General features: G+C 35.5%; 1 protein-coding gene across 1 annotated transcript; it reads right to left on the reverse strand.

Moving 5' to 3' along the window:
- Positions 1-14,733: 14,733 nt before the first annotated feature.
- LOC138323658 (alpha-L-fucosidase-like) lies at positions 14,734-21,408 on the reverse strand. Its single transcript, XM_069268423.1, has 8 exons — positions 20,982-21,408; positions 18,281-18,387; positions 17,816-17,943; positions 17,220-17,353; positions 16,619-16,716; positions 16,044-16,176; positions 15,572-15,742; positions 14,734-15,076 (listed from the first exon to the last, which is right to left on the reverse strand). Exons 1-8 carry the CDS (start codon positions 21,398-21,400, stop codon positions 14,812-14,814), a joined length of 1,455 nt encoding a protein of 484 aa, XP_069124524.1. The 5' UTR covers positions 21,401-21,408; the 3' UTR covers positions 14,734-14,811.
- Between the last annotated feature and the right edge of the window lie 2,158 nt (positions 21,409-23,566).

The following is a 23,566-nucleotide window of genomic DNA, read 5'->3' on the forward strand; positions in this document are numbered from 1 at the left end:
AAATATTGCCACATTTTCGACTACATGGAATGTTGATCATTTCATTGCTATGGAATTTATGATGATGCTCCTCAAAGTCACCTTGACATTCAAAACATTGCATGCATGATTTGCACATAAACATATTTTCAATAATACGACTACCAAGAACATATGGCGATCCATCACACCCTACCACAGTCCGAGACCTATTTTCACATGTTTCTGCAATATTGTGTCCAAATACTTTTTCAACAGCGTTGGCCCTGCAGGTAGGGCGTTAGATTTTTACCTGTTGTCCCTATTGCATGATCGTAAAGGGCGACTTAATTTAGGATCTTATCTTTTCTCTTCTTCCTAACTGACTTTATCCTTCCTTGAGTTGAGCGTTCGCCCATGTAAGGAAGTCTCTGGGTTCTGTCCCCCAGTAGGAACATGGATTTACCATTAAAGGATTACCTGTGGTTATAGAGTGTGGTTAAGTGGCACATGAACTATCGACGAAGCAATAGGGATCGGCGGATTTCGATTTGACCTCAACCTGTGATTTTTGTAAAGACATCTTTTGTTGGAAATTTATATTTTGAAAAAAAATAACAACATCATCAAACTCTAAAACCACAACAAATTCGTTCTTCAATAAAACTGGATTGGCATTGTTGAAAAACAATTTCGCTTTCTTCAAATAAGACACGGATGTGTTAAACAATTTCGTGAGGAGAAGAAGAATATAGCCAGGAAGAAGGAGAGAGTTCAACATACTCTTGTAAATGACTTTGGACAGATGATAAAATGTGAATGAAATTTGTTATTATACTGATAACAGCCTTTGAATCATAACGCACGCGCCAATTCCTTGACATGATTTGGTTATTATCAAAATAGGTTAATACTTCCCGATTCCAGGATAGCAACGAAGTATAACTTCCCGCTGAAGACATAGAACAGTTGATCTCACAAACAGATTTGCTCCCAGTAATAAAGTGAGATAACAAGTTTGGCGAAAAAGATAATGGCATAATAACGTTCATGTCGCGGCACAAATAGATGCACTCGATGTGAAAGTGCCTTACGATTGTTTGCATTAAGGTCAGACATGCCACAAAGTTCCTTAACAAATGTAACTAAAACTGCATTTAAATCATTAATGCACTGTACCGGATTGAATGATTTCAATATCATGTCATCTTTATAATCGTTTTGTTTGCGCACGCACCTGCAAGCCTACACCTACACAGACCGTTAGAAGTTAGACTATCACTTTTCGATGAGTTCAATCACAACACCAATATATTGTTTCTTGTAAATAGCTCTTTTAGGGAAAGGTTCGTCACTTAAAAGAGTGTCCACAAGCTGTACTCTTCGTGAAGTTTGCAGCCACAAACAGGAGCCATATTTCCGACCTGTGAATTAAAATGACAATAATTATATTTATTTTCTTGTTCCAAATGGTATTTGAACTATTTTTTAAAGATAAGGCAAATATTATTAGTGTTTAATTTGTTGTATTTATCATAGTTTTTCAATAAATAATTAACATAATATACATTTTACTTGCTATTTAATTTTCTATTGTATCAAGTAGTGTTCGGAGGGTCCCGGGTTCGAATCACGGTCTGGCCACTACATTTTCTCCTCTCCTGCCACACAAACCAAAATTGATCTTGCGAAAGATTATTACACCATGGTATATAAAAGTGGTAGTTTTTACCCCTGCTTAGTGCTCAGCATACAGGGAGTAAGACGACTGGTTCGCCCGTTGTCAGTGTAATGTGACCGGGTGGGGTGTGTTGCTTGGTGTCTTCGAAGGCCTGTTTCAGTCATACATGTATAGCACTATAAAAAGGCAACAGTTCCACTATACAAGAATACACAGCACGAATATAACGCAGTCTTCCAATACACACACTCATACTTCACGGAGTCAATGATATCTCTTTTTTTCTCTACTTCGGTAACTTCTGTTTGTTTATCAGCGTCAACAAGTTGTCATAAAGTCGGTCGTAAGTCGGGTTCGAAGTCGAGGTCATCTTGCTTCAGAAGTCTAGCGAGATCGTCGTCGTGTTCGTCAGGTCTAGATCTATCCCTGTCATCAACTTATTACACCTATAAAGTACAGATAATGTGTGTCGTGACACTGTACATTTCAATTTCTTAAAAGTTTTATATACTTCAATTTCTTAAAAGAGTTTATGGAGTTCAACAATTGGTAGAGACATTTTGGAAAGTTTTATCAGGCACAGTAATATTTCTTCGTTTTGAGAAAAGCATAATGTTTGGTTTTTTTATGCAATGAATTTCGTTTGAACCAGTTCCAAAATTTGTATGTCATGGTTGATAGATTCTTCAATCTCTTGAATAGTTTTAGCTGACTTTCTCAAAGAGGTACCGTCAGCAAATAGTCTACTCGGTTTTCAGAAATAAGAGAGGACCCAGTACCGATCCCTGGGATAATCCTGCTGTTATAGCTAATGGATTTGGCTGACTTGATCAATGCATTACTCTGTTTCCTCTGTGACAATACACGTATACCTGCCAAGTTAACGTACCATCAATTTGTGCTCAAATGTGCCATGCGACAGCGCGATTATGTTTGTTAAATAATTTCTTAGCCAATTCAAATTATTTCCAAATATACCATATTTTGTAGTCTGTATAACAATTCTCAGTGCCATACTCTATCGACAGCCTTTGATAGATCGCAAAAGACAATACCGCATTATTCTTGATTATTCTTCATTAGGACTATAAGCATATGCGTTTTTCGCGCAGCGGCGTGGGGAGGGTTATTTACAGTGCGATGTGTCTATGCGTAGGGATGTGTGTGTCTAGTGCGGTTGTCAACCCGCAACATATAGTGTTCAGGGTTGATGGCAACAAGGTGATGTGTGATTTTATATAAAAGGCGTGATTGTAAACGGTGTGTTTGTAGGGTTGGCTATTGAAATGTGTATAAAATTTCTGTAACTGGAGAAGTGTTGTGATATCTGTTGTGTACATATCGTGCTGCTCTGCGTTGAGTTTTTTCTATTTGCTGAATTTGGTCAGTGTTATGTGGGTCCCAGATAGAGGAGCAGTACTCTAGTTTGGGTCTGTTGAGTGCTTTATTTGCATGTTCTTCAATGTGTGGTAAATTGATGGTGAGGTTTCGTTTTAGGAATCTTAGTGTTCTTTTTGTATTAGCGGTGATGCAATTAATGTGTTGGTCTAATTGAAGGTTTTTTATAAAATGATTATCTATAGTAGAGACAATGTTGTGGTAAATTTCTAGTAATTGAAATATAATGGACAGGTTAGGAAGGAAACCTGATTGATATTTATAAAACAAATTGTTGGTGTGTTTGATATTTTTCAACTAAACGTTCAACCGCTTTACTAATACAGCTGAATAGAGATATTGGTCTATAATTTTATATCAAGCTAGGGTTATCTTCTTAAATAGGGGTAAGAAATTTGCTAGTTTTCAGCAATTTGGATAACAATTTTAAAGAAAGGGATCTGTTAAAAAGAATACATATGGTTTACAAATTGTGGATGCAGTATGTTAAGTACTCTATTACTAATTTCTGGTCCTATAGCTTTGTTAATGTATAATTATCTTAAGACGTCTTCTACCTCATTTTGATTAATGTGTATATCAGTAAGAGAGAAACTTGGTGGGGTGGGGTGTGTTGCTTGGTGTCTTCGGCGGTATGCTTCAGTGATATAGCACTATAAAAAGGCCAACAGTTCCACTATACAAGAAGACACAACATGAATATACCGCAGTCTCCCAAAACACGCACCTCGCACAACATACACGCAACAAACAAACAAACAAACATGACCATAGCTGTTAATAGGACGTAAATAAATAAAAAAAAAATAGTTGGCTGCGAAAGTTAAGTTGATATTTGCTGTATCGAGCCTTGAAACTTTGTAAGATGCCAGCATCTTAACGGTTTTAGGTGACTGGTTGTCGTCGGAGGAAGAAAATGAACTTTGGTGTTTGAAAGAGGCGGGATGATGTGACTGTAACAAAGTCGAGAATTGGGAGGTTCCTTGGCAGGACAAGAACGGCAGTAACTTCAGTTCACGTCATGTTTATTCTTCATATAGACAGAGACAGGAATAACGGTACCGTGCAACCAAACAATACCCATTTCAACATACATGTACACGTCAAACTGTACAACAACGCATATTTCAAAACAGATACATGATACAAATACGCAAATTACAATACTTTAAACACATATTTGATAATAAAACTATTTTAAGATATAAATCAATGAATATGTATATATATATATAGAACATCCGCGGGGCGAACCTTACTGATACAATACAACTATTTGATAAATATTACATTGAAATAGCGAGCAAATCTAACATCTTAGAAAAAAGGTTAATAACAATAATAATAATAGAAATAAAAGTTTTTGAAACAACGCGGTGTACTTGACTACTTGATCACAAAAAAGGTTTAGTGTTTTCAGTGCCATAACAACATAGGGAAACAGTAATTCTGTTTTTTGCTTTTTTATTCCTTTAGTGGAATCGACTGTACATAGTGAGCAATCCGGTAGCATTTTGTAATAAAGAGCAGTTTCGTCAACATTAAATACATCGTCAAGATCGATGCTTTCCATGCCCTCCATAACCTTTGAACGGCAATCGTCGATCAATTGTTTGTCAATTCTGGCACTTTCACCAGAAATAATTCAGGATGCTACATGTATGTCATGTCGAATCTTTGTGGCCATCCGTTTGAATATTGGAAATCCGTTACACCCAGTTCGCCACCGAAACATTTAAACTTGATTTTCAAAATTTCGTCTGTCATCGCAATAATTGTGCCCTAGTGTCCGTAAACCAAACAAATAGAGCACTTTCCATATCCGTGTGCTTAGGCGATAGCTGTAAAAATAGTTGTGGTGGACAAATTACATTCATATCTTGTATGATTAAAGAGTACTGTGATGAGTATAATCCATTAAGTAAGTTATTGAAAAAAAACTGTGTACAGCAATAGAGAAGTATTTCCCTGGTGTGTACCTTGACACATCTATAACTAATTAGAGATCAAACGTTGGTGCAATACAACACTATGCAGATTGACAGATCGCCAGCTGTCAATCAAATCGCACGTGACCTTGCATTTTGTACTGTGTGTGCTACGATGTTTGCTCCGACATTGAATAGAAACACGTGCGTTTGTGAGCGCGAGGCGTGGCTATATTACACCTGGCGATCGGTCAATTCAAATATAGAGAAACAACGATAGTAATATACTTTGAATTAACACCCAAGTCAAATATTTATACACAATGTGATCGTGTCTAGCTGCTTTACCACCACGTGGTGAACATTTACATACACTTGCATGCAATGGAACTTCATCAGAATCTTGATAACTTACCGAATTATTGGCTAAACAATCGGTAACCGATTTATTGATTTCAGTTCGAAATTAGTGTCAAATTATCACATACTGATTACGAATTAATGTCTTCAAAATATTGACCCCAGCAGGTGGCTTAAAGAGCAGAGTCTTTAAACCTTAAATCTCTACCATTCCTCTCCTCTCTCGGGGAGGGGCTGTCCCTAGATGACCCTGGTTGTTAATAGGACGTAAACATAATAAACCCATTCGGCAAACCTCGGCCGATGCCGGTACCCTACATCGATCTAGATGTAGGGTACCGGAATCGGCCGAGGTTTGCCGAATGATAATAAACCGAACCAAACACCAAATAGCACGACACTGTATACCCTTAAATAGACATTTACGTCCCCAGGTCTATTTGCAATGATGAAAACTGACATGGGGTCTTAACAAGAGAATGTTTTGGAAACTTGGAAACAAACATGTCACTCTTTGTTTTAGTGTCCGTGTATTATACTTTGCATCCTAATCAAATTTGGTATTTCCTGCTGTCAGTGTCTTGCTATCGTTCCTGCGGGCTGTCTTCACTTTCATCACTTGTGTTTGGCTATCTTCACAGGTGTCTGTCTTCGTTACGTAACAATGTTTTATCAGTGATGCCTACAGAGATACAATAACTAGCCAGTGTGCTCGTTTTAGAAATTCCGGTGGAACAATCAATTATTCACTAACGTCAAAAGTGTTTAAGAAAAATAAAGATACCTGTATTATCACCTTCCTGCCAAGATAACTTTATTACCTTAAACCAGTTAATTCAAACACTCGACGAATGTCCATTACAGAAATTCGGTTAAATGACACGAGTCGATGACCGATCTTGGCATTCTTTAAATGATTCCAAGCTAAACGTACGAGTTAATATGCTTTGGTTGCTTCGTTTATTGTTTGGTTCCATTTATAAGTGCAATGCATGCAAATGATTATTGTCTAATGGACATTATATAAAGGTCCATGTACATTTAAATGACAGTTTACACGCTACGCAGGTTATTCATATGTAAGTCAATGTAAACATTACTTTTGACGTATTACTAAAATAATATTTCACTTGTGTCATGCCACTTTAGAATAATTTCGTTTTACGTTTTGTTTTCGTTGCCTCCGACCAACAAAATACTAAGTAATCGGAAAAAATGGATGTGCAGGTTTAAAGGCTTAGGAGGTTGAAAACCAGAGAAGCATACGCACAGCACCTTGCAGCAGTCCCATCTGAATTTTAAACCCGACAAGAATTCGAGTGCTTGCCAGGTCTTCCAGCATGGCCCATATTAAACGTATGCAAAGTCCATTACAAAAATTTGGTTAAATGACACGATGGCCGTTGTTAACATGCTTTGATGGCTTCGTTTATTTTTTGGTTTATCTTGAATAATTGGTCCCATTTATAAGCGCAATGAATGCAAATTCTAAAGGAAATTATATAAAGGTTCTACATATCAAGTAACTCAATGTGAACATTACTAGAGTACTATTAACTAATTAATATTTCACTTTTGTCATGCCAGTTTAGAATTTTTCGTTTCACGTTTTGTTTTCGTAGCGTCCTACCAACAACATGCTAAGTAATCACAGAGATTTAAATAGTAAATTATATTTAAATCTCCGGTAATCAGAATCAGAAACATATATACATAAATATTGGAAACGCCTTCTTTGTCTTTGTTGACAGGCAGCGGGACCTCGGGTTCATAAGCATTTTCCCTTGGCTAACTACTTTTAAGTGTATTCTTTTAAACATGATATTTTTGCATAAATACAAAGTTTAAACATTATATCATGGTTTGATGTGACCAGATTTCGCGATTGATGTTATTTAATATGATTTTTGAAAGCATGAAAATCAGTAATTTTACCAGGTTTTTCGAAAATGAGACTTTCAAAACCGGAAGTGCATTTTGGTTTAATAATAAACAAGTTTTTTTTTTTCTATCCAAAATTGTATTCAAACCATCTGAAAATTACTGAACTTTTATAACATATCAAAGTTATTTAAAAATTTATCTAAAAACCACCTAAGCACATACAGAGGTACATCTGCCTATCGTAAAAACGGCGGAGTTGCCAATCTCTATGTATATATGTTTCTGTCAGAGTCACAAAATATGGGAGTGCAAGGTTTAAAGGTTTAGGAGGTTAAAAAGCGCAGCACCTTGCAGTCGTCACATGTGAATTTCAAACCAGACAATAATTCGAGTCTTTCAACATGGACCGTATTAAACGCACACAAAATAAAATGTCATGCATGATGTTACATGTAGCTGCAATCTTATAGCCCAAAAGACTTTAGACAGAAAATGGTGGTGTAAAAGGAAGAGGTGTCGTCTTCCGAACTAAAAGGAAGAAGTAGTCTGGGTACGTTAACCAGTAAATTCAAATACTCGACAAATGTCCATTACAGAAATTCGGCTTAATGACACGAGTCAATGACCGATCTCGGCATTCTTTAAATGATTCCAAGATAAATGTCTTTCAACATAGGGTGCACGTGGGACAGGGCGGAGCGGGAGGGGTGGGGGGGTGTAGGCCGTTACGTGTATTCATTATTAAATGATTCTAACATTATATTGACTAACAAACACTTTGGACTTTTGAATTTCTGGCCAAAGACATATAGTAGCAACAAGAGAGATAACTCAGTTAGTGTAGTCGTCAGTTACCTCGAGATATACCAATGTACATGTACATTATCACTGAAACATGTTTGTGAATGAATTTTTCGGACGCAGATTATGAATTCTTATTTAAACATGATTAAGAGCTGGATCTCATATTATGTCGGTCGTTTCCTAATATGCATGATTATAACTAGCTCACCATGTACAAATCTAAGTCATTTGGCTCTATTTCTCGAATCCAAAATCGAGTATGAAACTGTTTAAAGTTTCTTTGAATTTAAATGGTACTATTTACTTTTTGTGTCGCCTGCAACGCAAGGGTATCACTATGACAGCGTCGGTGTCCGGAAAACACTTTCCGTGCGATAACTTAAGTATGTAGCTTTATATCAATAAGATGTCATCTGAGTTCGAAAATGGTCAAAATCCGTCAATATTTGCAAGAGTAACAGGACTTTAAAATTGTCAAAACAGATATATCCATGGTTTCCGCTCGATAACTTTAATATTTATCGTCATCAACCAAATTTTATAAATTGTTTTATATTAATGAGATCTCTGATGAGTTCAATAATGGTCAAAATCCGTCAATATTTGAAAGAGTTGTGAGACTTTAAAATCGTCAAAATAGAAAAATCCGTGGTTTCTGCTCGATAACTTAACTAAATTTTATAAAACGTTTTTATATCAATGAGATCTCGGATGAGTTTGATAATGGTCAAAATCCGTCAATATTTGAAAGAGTTACAGGACTTTTAAATAGTCCAAACATGGTTTCCGTTTGACAACATAAGAATTTATTGTCCGATTTCAACCAAACAGGCTGGTTATTAACAACATTTTCAAATGTAAATAACTATTTTTTGTGATGCTGTGACGACGACACGTCCACTTCCGTGGAATTCTTGTTTTGTCTTTCCAACCATATCAGTATTAATATGAATTACACATAAATACGATATATATACCACCCCTGAAATGACATGAAAGCTTACTGCACTGGCCAGTTAAATTGTCATCTGGCATTATACAAAATTGTGTGAACATTCAAAATGTTCTCTCCACAGTAATAAAAAAAGACACATCTTGGCGCCCACCAAAGAATGATCTATGTCTGACAATGGAAAGAGGGATCTTTTCTCTGCTTTTCAAACTTTTGCAAACATACTACATATAAAATTTGAGACAGATCGCTTCAGTACTTTCTGAGAAATAGCAGTAACAAACTTCAACTATCAAAATCCAAGATGGCTCCTTGGCGGCCATCTTGTAAATCGATCGGTCCCAAATCGAAATATGCACAACTAGGGCCATAGAGGAACCTATATATGAAATTTGAGACAGATTCATTCAATACTTTCTGAGAAATAGTGATAACAAACTTTAACTATCAAATTCCAAGATGGCAGCCTGGCGGCCATTTTGTTGACCGATCGATCCAAAAACGCATTATGCACAACAAGAGCCCTAGGGAAACCTACATATGAAATATGAGAAAGATCCCTTCAGTACTTTGTGAGAAATAGCGATAACAAACTTTAACTATCAAATTCCAAGATGGCAGCCTGGCGGCCATTTTGTTGACCGATCGATCCAAAAACGCATTATGCACAACAAGAGCCCTAGGGAAACCTACATATGAAATATGAGAAAGATCCCTTCAGTACTTTGTGAGAAATAGCGATATTAATCTTTAACTATCAAAATCCAAGATGGCTGCCTGGTGGCCATTTTGTTGACCGATCGATCCAAAAACGCATTATGCACAACTAGGGCCCTAGGGGAACCTACATATGAAATTTGAGAAAGATCCCTTCAGTACTTTCTGAGAAATAGCGATAACAAACTTTAAGTATTAAAATCCAAGATGGCTGCCTGGCGGCCATCTTGTTAACCGATTGGTCCCAAAATGCAATATGCACAACTAGGGCCCTAGGGGAACCTACATATGAAATTTGAGAAAGATCCCTTTAGTACTTTCTGAGAAATAGCGATAACAAACTTTAAGTATTAAAATCCAAGATGGCTGCCTGGCGGCCATCTTGTTAACCGATTGGTCCCAAAATGCAATATGCACAACTAGGGCCCTAGGGGAACCTACATATGAAATTTGAGAAAGATCCCTTCAGTACTTTCTGAGAAATAGCGATAACAAACTTTAAGTATCAAAATCCAAGATGGCTGCCTGGCGGCCATCTTGTTAACCGATTGGTCCCAAAATGCAATATGCACAACTAGGGCCCTAGGGGAACCTACATATGAAATTTGAGAAAGATCTCTTCAGTACTTTCTGAGAAATAGCGATAACAAACTTTAAGTATCAAAATCCAAGATGGCTGCCTGGCGGCCATCTTGTTAACCGATTGGTCCCAAAATGCAATATGCACAACTAGGGCCCTAGGGGAACCTACATATGAAATTTGAGAAAGATCCCTTCAGTGCTTTCTGAGAAATAGCGATAACAAGAATTGTTAAAGGACGGACGGACGGAAGGACGGACGGAAGGACGGACGGACCACGGACAAAAAGCGATTTGAATAGCCCACCATCTGATGATGGTGGGCTAAAAAGACACAATATGCTGAGTACATGTATGTGAGAAACAATCTGCAGAATGCTGGAAATAGATAAGTGATGGACGGAGTGATTGATAAAAACTTATAATTAATCCTCGTATAACAAGAACAATTGAGGTAGAAGTGCATGTATTTTATTTTCAAAATATCAGTACAAAGAAAACCAGTCTCCAAAACAGAACACCCACTTACATGTACAATGTACATGTAGTAAGCATATCGCATTATAAACAAAATCAAAAATATGTACTTGTTATATACATAGAATGAAATAATAATCTGATAAAAGTAAATATTTTTCTCATTCACCTAAATCAGATTGTCCAGGTAAAAACTCATGAGAGTGAAGACCTTATGGAATAATTTTCTGTGTAAATTGGAATAAAAACAAAAGTGGATACTTAGATTATATGTACACATTAGGGGAAACTTGTATCACATAATGGTAAACAAATGCATGTGTGATGTTTCTCAAAATATTGGAATGAAAGACTATCAAAGGCAAATGTGGAGGTTATGTTATGACAGCGAACAAATGTCATGGAAGGCAAACAAAACCTGGTAATTCTAAATATATCTTTTGATTGATCATAGTTACTTTCCTTCGTTTTACTTCATTTTTGTACATCAGTACTTGGAAGTTTGGTGCGATTAGTTTTACACTCTACAGAGTGTAGCAATCAGGGTCATAAGGATGTGCCAGGTTATAGGTGAAGGAAAGCAGAGTACGCCAAGAAAATCCACTGACCAATGGTCAGTACCTGGCGAACTACTCCACATTGGATAAAAACTCAGGACCCAGAGGCTTGTGGTAATATATCGGACACCTAACCTTTTGACCACCACAACTCCAAAGGAAGGGAAGTAACTTTTATATATCGGAATATAAATATTGTGATGGAAAAATATTGAATGTTGATGTGAACTTGTAACCATAGATGATGTACACTGATGTAGAAATGTGCTGGGGATATTAATGTACAGCTGCACATAGAGTTTGACAGATCTGAGAGAACCAAAAAAAAAAAAAAAAAAAAAACAGAAATCAGTATAAACACTTCTAAATAGAAAATGAAATGCATAAATTGAATGATGGTTCCTTAAAATTTGAACAAATGAAATATTAATGTAACTTTTCATCATGGATAATAAGCATATCAAAAGTTATTAAAATGTGTCTAAACAACAACAATAATATATACAGTACAATATTAGTTTATACATTGCTAAACTATGAATTAGTGTTAAAAACAACAAATATAAATTCTATGTAAATAATATGATATATAGTCAGAATTTCATATTTTATCCAAGGTCAAATATTTTCTTCATTCTCTTTCAAGTGTTTGGTTTGGTTACTTTAATGATGTCCTAGCTATTCCGTCTTTGCACATTACACATTACAGAGTTAGCTCCCTTGCGGGTAGGTATCAATTGTTACGTCATTATTTTGTGAGCGCAATTAATGTCATATTCTCCTAAAAGTATGACGTTACACTCGCAAAAATATGCAGTTACAATCAAGTGCAGATAACTCTGTAATATGCAAATCCGGAATTAAAAGCAAGGTCATCTAAAGATGTAACAGGCTTAGGATATGGAGGAAAGCTGCAGTACCGAGGAAAAAACCACTGACCATAGCCCAGTGGTCAGTAAATGGATGGTTTGTGCCAATAAGTCAGGACACCTCAACCAATCGGCCAACCACTGCTGCTCTTTCTTAGGCTTTAACAGCAGCAAATGTATCTCTTTAAACTATTATCCAAAACACAGTTTTTTTACCTTGTACTACCAAAAAAATATTTTATACAAGGTAAAAAGGTAATATTAAGAGATAGCCAAAAAAATTTCACTTAAATCTGACAATGCAAGTTAAAATTATTAAAATGAATTTTTTTTAAAATAAGTATACTCGTTTTTTCAAGAATCGTTTATGAGACATTCCCCGGTTGAGGACAGCCATTTTTGTTTTACATTCCGGCGACTCGCCGACCCCTAAATACAGCGCGTAAATCGACACGCGTGCGCTCATTCATGTACATATCACCTACAAATAGGTAAACAGAACCCTCACCTGTAAAACTATATGGGACTTATCTTAGCATGAAAACATCTCAACTCCTCTAAGTTGTCATTCAGATACTTCTCAAAATAAAATTCCAACACAAGTGAATAGAAATCCGAACAATAATCCGTTCACATATCTCCACGTATATCATCGTGCCCGATGTACTCAACTGACCATATACACGTGACTACATACCTCACCCGAACGAGCGATAACTATCAAGGACACACACGTGTCGTTGTACATGTACGTGTAAAAATTAGTGTATATTGAAGTGTTTTTATTAGTTCGTATTGGACATATGTTGGGATATAGCTAACAACACATTCATCTATTACTTCAATGAAATATTGTCAGGTGAGTGCAGTGTTTATTTTCAATTTGACATTGTTATTTGCAATATCGGGCCATGTGTATTTAAGGCAAAACATGTTTGGAATGATACATGTGTGTCAAGTGTCCCGTGCTTTATATAGGGGGTTGGCCAGTGAAGGTTACCAAGCAGAGCAACAGAAAAATGGCTGCCACTTCCCTAGATACCACACTGTCATAACTAGGGGATGTCTCAGAAACAATTTTTGAAGAAAAAAAATTTCGTTATTATATATTTTTTTTAAATTTCAACTGAATGTTTTTAACTTGCATTGTCAGCTTTAAGTATATTTTTTAATCAGAAAATGGTTGACAAAATGCAAAAATGGCTTAAATATATAAACTTCAATGTTCATGTAAAAACCTCATGAAAATGTGAAAATTGAGCATAATTGAGATGGAATGTAAGAAATAATCCATAAATCCTGAATCATCAGCAAGTTTAAATTTAACCAATGATGTATTTCTATTATCACAATCATGTTGATTCTTTACATACAAATTGTACCAGGTAATCACTTGAAATATTTCAGTTGATTAATAAAACAATCAAGGCACAATCTGCTATAATTATCACAGTACTGATTATAAACTAACTAATATCACAATTCTGGTATACACAGTACCATAAGTTGGAACTTTCACTCACAGGAATTACATCTCCTTCAGATACTTCTAATAGTTTTCTTTATTGTAGAATTATCTACCCTTACTACAGGTACAATAGATAATATTTTCATGCATAAGATGTTGTAAGTGGCTCCCACGAAAAGATATTTTTTATAATCAAAATTATGAAACAGTATATTAAATAATGATGTAGCAGTCTCTCCACAAAAATACACATTTCTATATAAATGTATTCACAAATAATTAAAGTATCTCTCATCAAAATGATTTAAAAGAGTCTCTATCATTGCAATTTTAGAAAATGTATCTGTGTCCCATCACAATGTTAATTCTATATACCAAAGGTATATACTGCAGCCCAACCAGTCACTTAGTCTATAATGCTATATACCAGTACATACATATGCTGAAGTGCATACCTCATTCCAATAACAGCAGTACATAATTGTACATTGATTATTTAATTAGAAGTTTCTAATTCTACTACGGTGATAAAACAACAAAGCTCTTCCAGCAAATACAAATAACAGTACGAATAGAATCTGTTTTTAACACAAATCTTATGAATGGTTATAGAAAATATCAAAAGTTATTTTTGGAAATATTGCATTAATTTATTGCATATGCCTTGATAATCCCATAACTAATAATCTCATCCAGAAACAACAAATTGATTTTTCATCATTTCACAAAGATAGTGTGATGAATACTCTACTTTTAAACTACTAGTATTAAAAATGTAATACTGGTACTAACTAAATACAAATAAAATAGCAAGATTTTTGATTAGCTTGACCCTAATAATTAAGCTGTCATTTCCACATGACACGGGTCTTGAGCTTTCTGTATTCAACCCAAAAGTACACCATTCCCGAACAGTGCATGCATCCTCAGGTCCCCTTATTGAAATCTTTATCAAATACAGACAGCTCAAATAAACACCGTGTTCATGTTTCATCTTAATTCTATTTTTCTTGCCAATAATTATTTTCATTTACTTTGCTCAATAATTTTGTTGGATCCATTAAGTAAAAAAAAAAAACAAAAAAAAAAACATGGTGGTTGATTACAGTAATTACAGTCTAGTTGTCGTATGATAAGACACAGACATGTCAGCTCTTTGTTTTGAATCCAGACGACATTCTACTGATTTTTGAGATTTTTCATCTTGATGACCCAGCCGTCTGTGGATTTCATTTCACGTGGGTTTAGGACAGGCAACAGAATGTCCATTGTGCCGCTAGCTCCCATCATGTACTTGAGGAAATGGCCAGGGTAGCCCAACATCTCGACAGTGGTTGTGGCGGTGTTAGGGATGGGGGCGAACAGACTCAAAGTGTTGTTCTGAGGCCAGTCAAGCACTATCGCATAAACCACTGTGGTTGCTATCATCTTCTGAGACGTGTACCTGTGAACATATACATACACATTTTGATATGTAATGTTAAAAGAGTTAAAAGACAGTATCTGTCTTTGAAATTGACTATGCGAAAACAAGACATAATCGCTATAATCAAAAGTTTGATTTAGTTCAAATTTTTTTTTGTAAATTCTGTCATATTAACGCAATGTATGCCATATTTTTCATGCTCACGATTCAAGAAGAGTTTTTGAAATGGCATTCGCCACCAAAATTTACAAACATTTTAAAAATCACAATACTTCGGTTTTAATTTTACAAGTACAAGTAAGAGCTCAAAATGATTTTGGGCAGTAATGCCAAAAACCATTATAATTAACCTAATTACTGAAATAAGTACATCTCTCAAGGATGTTTCTGGCCAAATTTGGTTACAATCCATGCAGAACTATATAACTGGAAGCGATTTAAAGAAAATGTTGACAGATAGAAGGATGAATAGATGCCGCACCATATGGCACAAGTACACAAGAAAATACTTACCAGACACTTTTTGTTACATTGTCTTGCTGTGTGTGCCATGGCTTTGATTCATAAATAGCTTCCCCATTAACTTCCATCCATTTACCAAACTCCCTCAGTCGCTCTTCGAAAATGGGAATAATGCGTCCGTCTGAGGTGGGACCAACATTCATCAGCAGATTACCACCACAACTGGGAAAGAGAAGAATTATTCAACATGTGTTGATATCCTGTGTGATTTTAATACTCCAGAAATAAAGGTGGACAAGGTATTTTGGCAACTTATTTGAAACACCATGATTGTATTTACCCCGATGAGTGTCCACTTTGGTAAAATATATGCATCCATGCCTACTTAACAACAGATAACTGTAATATGCAAAGACAAAAAAACTATCATGGCCTCCTATTTCTCTTTTTCCACTAAAAACATCAGCATTACCTCCCTTGTTTTCCCTTTATAATCACCAGCTCATTTCCTAGATTTCCCTACCTGATAGTCCTAGCCATGACTGTGAGAAGTTCGTTAAGAGAGAGAATGTCCTCAAAGTTGATATTGCGTCTGTGTGTCCAACTGTGACGGTCTACTGTCATAGCGCTCTCCCATTTGTGTGGTTGAAGTTTCCCTAAAATATCAAAATATTAACCATCACTATTTCTCATTTTCGGAAACTGTACTAAGTGATAATCAATACCATTAATAAGTGTTTGTTCTGTTCAAATTAATAAATATTTGTTTTAAAAAAGTAATTGTATATCCCAATGTTTTTTTTAAAACTGGGACAGTATTGTACTAAATGATAATTTAATAAATATTTGTTTTAAAAAAGTAATTGTATATCCTAATGTTTTTTTTTTTAAACTGGGACAGTAAAGTCATATGTATATGCAAGAGGACCTTTGACCAAAAATGAAGTGTGTACATGATATGTATTACTATTAAGGACTTCTAAATCTAAGACTATAACATCAAAACAGATATGAATCCGAAATCTTCATACTTGTGATGTATTTGGAATACATTATAGTACATCTGATTGATTATAAATCAGAACTTTTTGGCTTTACCTGGATTGTATTTGTCAGAACAATCCCAAAATCCTCCATGATGACATTCAGTGTCATTTCCCCAGCGGTCGTTGACCACAACATAGTCCTTTACTGGGCTACAATAAACAGCATAAATAACTGGCTTCACAAAACTTTCAGAATTTTTCTTGCTTTGTAATTCAACTTATACATTTTTAAAGGGCATTATGTCTTGCCCAGGAGCAGAGCAATATTGAATTATGTGTTATCTTTCAGTATAGCATTCTTAATTAGCATACTGGCAATGGATACTAACAGCAATAAATGTAAAAATATTTCCAATATAAAAAATCATCACATGAAGTCTTTAAACAGCTGATCTTTGTAAACACTTTTAGGCTAGAGTAACATTTCTTAGCAGCTGAACTAGAGGGTCCAAATGAGGAGCTAATATAAAAGTAAATAAGTATAAATTTTACTATTATTATTGTATTATGTCCTAAAATACAAGTAATTAATTACAGTAAATATGTTTTTCTGCTCACTTGGGATGATGAAGGATTACATTCATTGTATTATTTCTGTATTATGTTCAGATGTATTATAACAGCTTGTTAAACATGTTCAGACACAGACATACCTTTCATTGTAAAGCCAGGTGAGGAACTCTAGAGATCCCCAGTAGGACTCAGGGGCTCCCATAGGCCCATCAGACCAGATCAATTCTGGCCTGTATTTGTTTACTAGTTCATACAGCTCTGGCATGGTCTTTTTCTATAACATAAAATATGTTAACTGAAAACCTGATGTCCATCAAAATTCAGTGACTACTTCTCCCAAGTTAGGCCTTATAATTACAATATTAATGAGGCTATTCAATAAAATTTAGATTTAAAATACCTGTTTATTAATAAATCAATCTTTTCATGGCTTTACATCTTAGAATAGATAATAAAATGATCATAGATTTACATCAAAAGCATCCATTGACATGGTACTTATATGGAAGGATAAGTTCAGGTTCAGATCAAGGTATGAGCCCTGCACAAGGGGTAGTTGCTACATTTAGTTGATGCAAGTTGGTGATTTTTCTCTGGTTTTACTCCACTCCTTAACCTCGCAAATCCTTTAATGATAATGGCTGGGTGTTTTTTTGTTATCTTTTTTTGAACTTATTGTACTTTACCAAGTTAATGATTGAATATTAAATCAGCAACACATCTGGTGAAGCTTTACCGTTGGAAAATTCCGGGTTGTGTAGTTATTGGCCTTGTCTGCTAAGTACAAAGGATTGAAGAATTCAAACAGCGAGTGATACACACCAAAGTGCATGCCCTTTTCTCGTACTGCAGTTAGTAGATCACCTGAAAATGAAACATAAACAAAATCTCACTTTAAATCAATGTATCATGTTTACATTTATTGTCTTCATATCTATTCTTTGAAATCTTAATGGCCACACATGTGGAAATGAAGTCTATTTACTTAAATCTGATCAACAGCTCACAGTTGTTTATTTAAATCTTTGTAATTGCTTGTTTCCTGACACATCGGCAGAATATGTCACCAAAGTGAGTTTGTTTGTGCTCCAGCTTGACTAGTAGTCAATATAGTAAGCAGCAATTATATAGTTGGGCATTATGAATTTATCATTCGAGTATCAGAAAAAGGGAAGAAACTGTAATTAATTAGAATGATTACCTAACAAGTCTCTTTTTGGTCCAACAGCTCCAGCATTCCAATTGAAAGCGTACTTTGACGGCCACATAGTAAAACCTTCATGGTGTTTGGTTACCAGTACCACATATCTGCAATTAAACAGCAACTTTGATTGGTTTATTTAAATTGAACGATGTGCATTTAATGTACAGACATAAGCTAAGGTTGGGCACAACCAGGCCTGCATGTATAAGGGTAACAGTTATCCGTTTGAGTAATCATTTCATTACCCAAATGCAGGATATTTTGAACAGGAATACATGTACACATATGCAGGGCCCAACCTGATATATTGTACCTACATATATACAGTGTATGTCACTGTATTGCACAGTTATACTGTACAATGAATTAACTAAAGGCCCAAGGGGCTTAACAGTCATCTTACTACCTTGGCAACAGTCGTATAGGAAACTTATTAGATATATGGTGTCATGGTGTCTATCTTTGATTTGGGATCAACCGAAACTTGGTCGGGACGATGTCAAGATAATTTCAGACAAGTTATATGCCAAATCACATTAATTAGAAGTTGAGAAGAAATTCAAAAATGTGTTCACAAGAAGGCAGCTTTTGGATTTCTGATCAACCAGAAAAATAACAACAGTTTGTCGGGACTATGTAAGGGTCATTTTGGGCAAGTTTCAACCAAATCGCAACGGTAGAACTTAAAGAATTTCAAAATGTGAAAAGTTTATGCATGACAGAAGGCATACAACGATGGACCAAACATAATGACTGCAGATGACCTAAAAATGCACATTATCCACAAGCACTTAATTTAAACAATTGTCACAAATTATACTGCATGCTATACATTGTATTACATGTATATGTACCTACATTAAGGATGTACACCTCTGAGAAGTCAAAATTTTCTTGTATTAAACCTTTTTTCTCATATAGATTTTTGGAAATAGGAGTTCATACCATACAAGAAAATGGAAGAAAAAACATGTCGGTGTGCTTGTTTTTGAGCTATTGTCACTCAAAGATACCAAGTTGACAAAATCTTAGATTTTTTTTTTGGATTTTTGCCGTTTTGACCATAAACTGTAAAACACAAGAGTTTAAAGCCATAATTTCCTAATGAGATGTTTGATATACATATGGAAGTTTGAAGAATTTATTTTCCTGTAGTCTTCTTTAAAAATATACAAGTTTTGATTAATAGGACTCATATTTTTTCTCAGAATAACAACATATGCTACACCTAACCCTTAATTTTGAGCTACAAAAAACACCATTTTCAGCCATTTTTGCCAAATTTAACTCTTTATAGAAACAGTTGTGGTATTAAACTATTGTTAATATTTTGCATATCAATAGGGAATGGGTTGTTCTTTCTAAATTAGGCAGAAAAATGGGGGGTCAGTGTGCTTACCTTTTTGCCCCATTTCAATGTGTTATTTTTCAGTATTTTAGAGTAAAAAATAAAAGTGCTCAAATTACCATTAAATGTAAAAATAAAGTGACAAAAGCGCATCACTTCAAGCAATAATGCTCAATATTTTAATAACAACGAACCTAGTAAAGATTAACAGCAAAAATTAGCTCGATACAGCTAAAAATGCTGGTGCAGTGATGATTTAAGTAAAAACAATTTCAGTAAAAAATGGTTAAACTATGGCTCTACTCAAAGAGGAAAAAGACACAATTTCAAAATGGCCGCCAAATGGGCCATTTCTTAAAATCCCTGTATAAAAAAAATCTACTGAAAATAGAAATGTAATTTTTTGACAAAATTTGCATCTGGCAACTTGCTACAGATATTGATAAAATATATTTGAAAATCTCATAACTTCTTTGATCTTTGTCGAAACGAGACTTCAGCGGGACTGAAACCTCAGAAGAATACATCCTCGAGTTCATCGATGAGTAGCCACAGATACAATACATGTGTGTTATTATTCTAGACTACAATCTTTTTGAGACATTGATGATATGATACTTTTGTAAATGGTCATTCACATGTTTTATTCCCTTTTTTGTGTTGAACAAAGCTCTTTTGATCTTAAATTACAAAGGAACACGCCCCTCTAGACCGGTCACCCTTAATAGTACCTACTGTTGTATATAGGGAAAAAGATATCACCTTCTGACTGACTTTTCAGTCAGAAGGTGATATCTTTGCCTGCTTCAACAGTAGCTACCTTAATAGCGACAACAAATGACATACATGTATATCGCTTACACTGATTCTCATCCTCGAAACTCCAGGGGTTCCGATCGCTTACCATCTCTACACCCCTGCACTATCACATAGTGAAATTGAAGGCAGCTCAGTGGAAACCATTTGACCAATCACAGACCAGCAAAGATTTCCTTTGAAGACTATGCAGAGAGAGCGACGCCCAACTTCAAAGCCACACAGTCAACCACAGTATACTGTTATACTGCTCTTTTGATGTACATCAAACATCTAAATTACCTGTTCTGTTTTGTTGCCTCCAGTTTTACTACGAGATAGTCCAGGGGTGTAGAGATCTTAAGTGATCGGAACCCCTGGAATATCGAGGATGACAGATTCTAGAATCTAAAAAAAGACTGCAATTTTTTTGTTCGCCATAATCCTATGAAATCAAAAAAAGTATAGTAACATCAATGCTAACACAGGCACCTACATGTACTATTTACTGCATAACATCATGTAACCCTAAAAACACAGTAATCTGTTTACTACCTGGCACCTGAAGCTGAGAAAATGTCGGCCCATTCATTAGGATCGAAAAATGTTGCGTGGAATTGAGCAGCAAAATCCTGGTAGGTGAAGTTAGGTGGATAGTTCTTTTTCATGAAATCGACGTATGCAGGAACTCCGTGTTTTAGATAGTACCAGAACCATGCAGAACCAAACGCTGGAACAGAATACACTCCCCAGTGCAGGAATATTCCGATCTTGGCGTTGTCGTACCATTGTGGCAACGGACGGGAGTCTAATGATTCCCAGTTAGGCTGATATTTCTTGGCAGACGTCAGAGTTAGTGCAAAAGCAATACAGCAAACGACAAGACTGAACTTCCCCATCTTGCAGCACTGTTTACAGCTTTTGTTTGTGTTTTGTAAGCGTTCGTCACGAGACCAATCGATACTCTTTCTCATACAGGCGCTTGATTCATTATTACGATATCAAATGTGTTACAAGCGTCTACAAGCTTAAGTCATGCGTGTATAAATGTGTATACCGAACTCATAGTCGGTCCGTACGGATATGATATGGATAAACTCAAGTTCTCTTGGATTTATTTGAAAAGGACTTCTTTCATTAACAATGGAAATTTGCCCATGAACCAATTTTATTAAAACTAAATGTTATATGCAGCAACATTAATGAAAACCATTGAAATACATTTAAAACATTCAAGGCCTGTACGTGTTATGGCTAAATTAAAATTGTGAAGTAGAGGTATAAGACAGGGTTCCCTCCTGTCAATCTGGTGCTTTCTTAATTACGTTTCTCTTCTGTCGCCAGCATCGGAAGGATATTAAAGTTGTATGGTCTATCACTTTCGCTCTTTTTGTCGTAATGAAAACTGTTTGAGTGTTATACATATTTTTCGCCGTCTGTCTGAGTTTAAAACTTTCTAATTTTACCACTTTTTATAAAGTTACAGCACTGGAAGTATTTTTAATTATAAATGTAAAAAATCTTTTTAACATGTACACGTGAAAATTAGGCTCGAAAGATGCCGAATCATTCCGAACTCTTCCGAACGTCGTCGCGACAATCTCGAAGTAACACGAGCGTTTTAAAACCAAGAGAAAATGTCAACAATTTTTTCATAAACAAAACATGTGGTCGACCTCAGCAAACTGGATTTACAAAGAAATTAATTCTCGCTCATTACAATATTTGATACACACAATATTGAATTACGTCAATGCGTGAATTGGATGCATGGTTCAAATACTCGCTCTGTGGACATATACCAGCACGATTTGCTCATATTAACCAGAAGGAAAACGTAAACAAACACATGTGCGCTTACGCTAGTTACCTTGATCACCACGTGCAGGGCGAGTTGACGTCAGTCACACGTGATACGATTCGGAATTCCGACAAAACCCGAAGGTACTGAACATGGCAGTGATTGAAGGCGTTTTATTCAAAACCAGGAATATATGATTCCTAGATTTCGGCTCTCTTACAGGCCGCCATATGGTTTTGGGGAGCTTAATCATTAAGTTATATGTCCATGTTTAAATATCAAATCGACATATCGTTACAATGAAAATTACCAGAAATACAACTTTAAGAAACATGTTTTAATAGTTCATATTATAAATAGGAAACGTAAGAGGAGGAGGGAGGCGGGTTAGAACCTATTACAGTCAGTTATATACTATTGGGTGCACTGACATATTGTAATGTTACCCTCAAGAGATAAATCTGGACTTCCATGGAGTAGTAGCTGCAGGTCTAAATAATTGTATTCTCTGGCCAGCGTAATTATTATATGTAAAGACGAAGTGATTGGCATCCTCATCAATGGGATGCCCAGATTGGCATTGCTGGTAATCTATTACATTAGAGCGAAATAATTAATATTTATTTGTTTTCATACTAAATCCAACTCTCTGATGTCAAATTCTTTTTCATATACTTTGAAGAAAAAATCCGAGAATGGCGCGAAAATCTGACGTAATCATGACGTCACAATAGAGACGTCGACGTTGCATATTGATTTAGAAAAAAATAATCCATTGAAAGATCAAAAGAATCGTACTGTAACAAAATAGGCCTATAACTATAGTTGCCTGTGGTTTGGGCATATATCCGATCAGGTATCGGATCGAGGTGTTCCAGTTTACATTTAAGATACAATGTTTACAAGATGTAACAAAACAGGTTAGTGGCCCGTAGTAAAGGCATATACCCGATCAGGGATCGGGTCGAGGTGTTCCAGTTTACATAAACGATACTGTGTGGGAGGGAATATTTGAAGATTCTGACATAAATGGCGCTAGGACGTAGCTTGGCAATTATATGTTGTGGACATAGAAAAATAAATGCTGAAGTTTAATTGTTTGTTATTCATCGATTGAGTTATTGCCTTGTATGAATTAATTGTTAAGATGCGAGAGTGATTGAAATAATGTACGAGTGCATCACGTCCCGATCTCGATCTTACAGACAATTCACAAAGATGAACTAGTGTGTGGAAATTGTGAGATATCAGATTAAATAGTCGATATTACATGTAAAACAATGAATGTACAATTAACCCATGCGTTAGTTATCTCGCTAAGATACCGTCGATTTCATTG

This window comes from Argopecten irradians, chromosome 5 (genome assembly GCF_041381155.1).
Source record: "Argopecten irradians isolate NY chromosome 5, Ai_NY, whole genome shotgun sequence".
Lineage (NCBI taxonomy): Eukaryota > Metazoa > Mollusca > Bivalvia > Pectinida > Pectinidae > Argopecten > Argopecten irradians.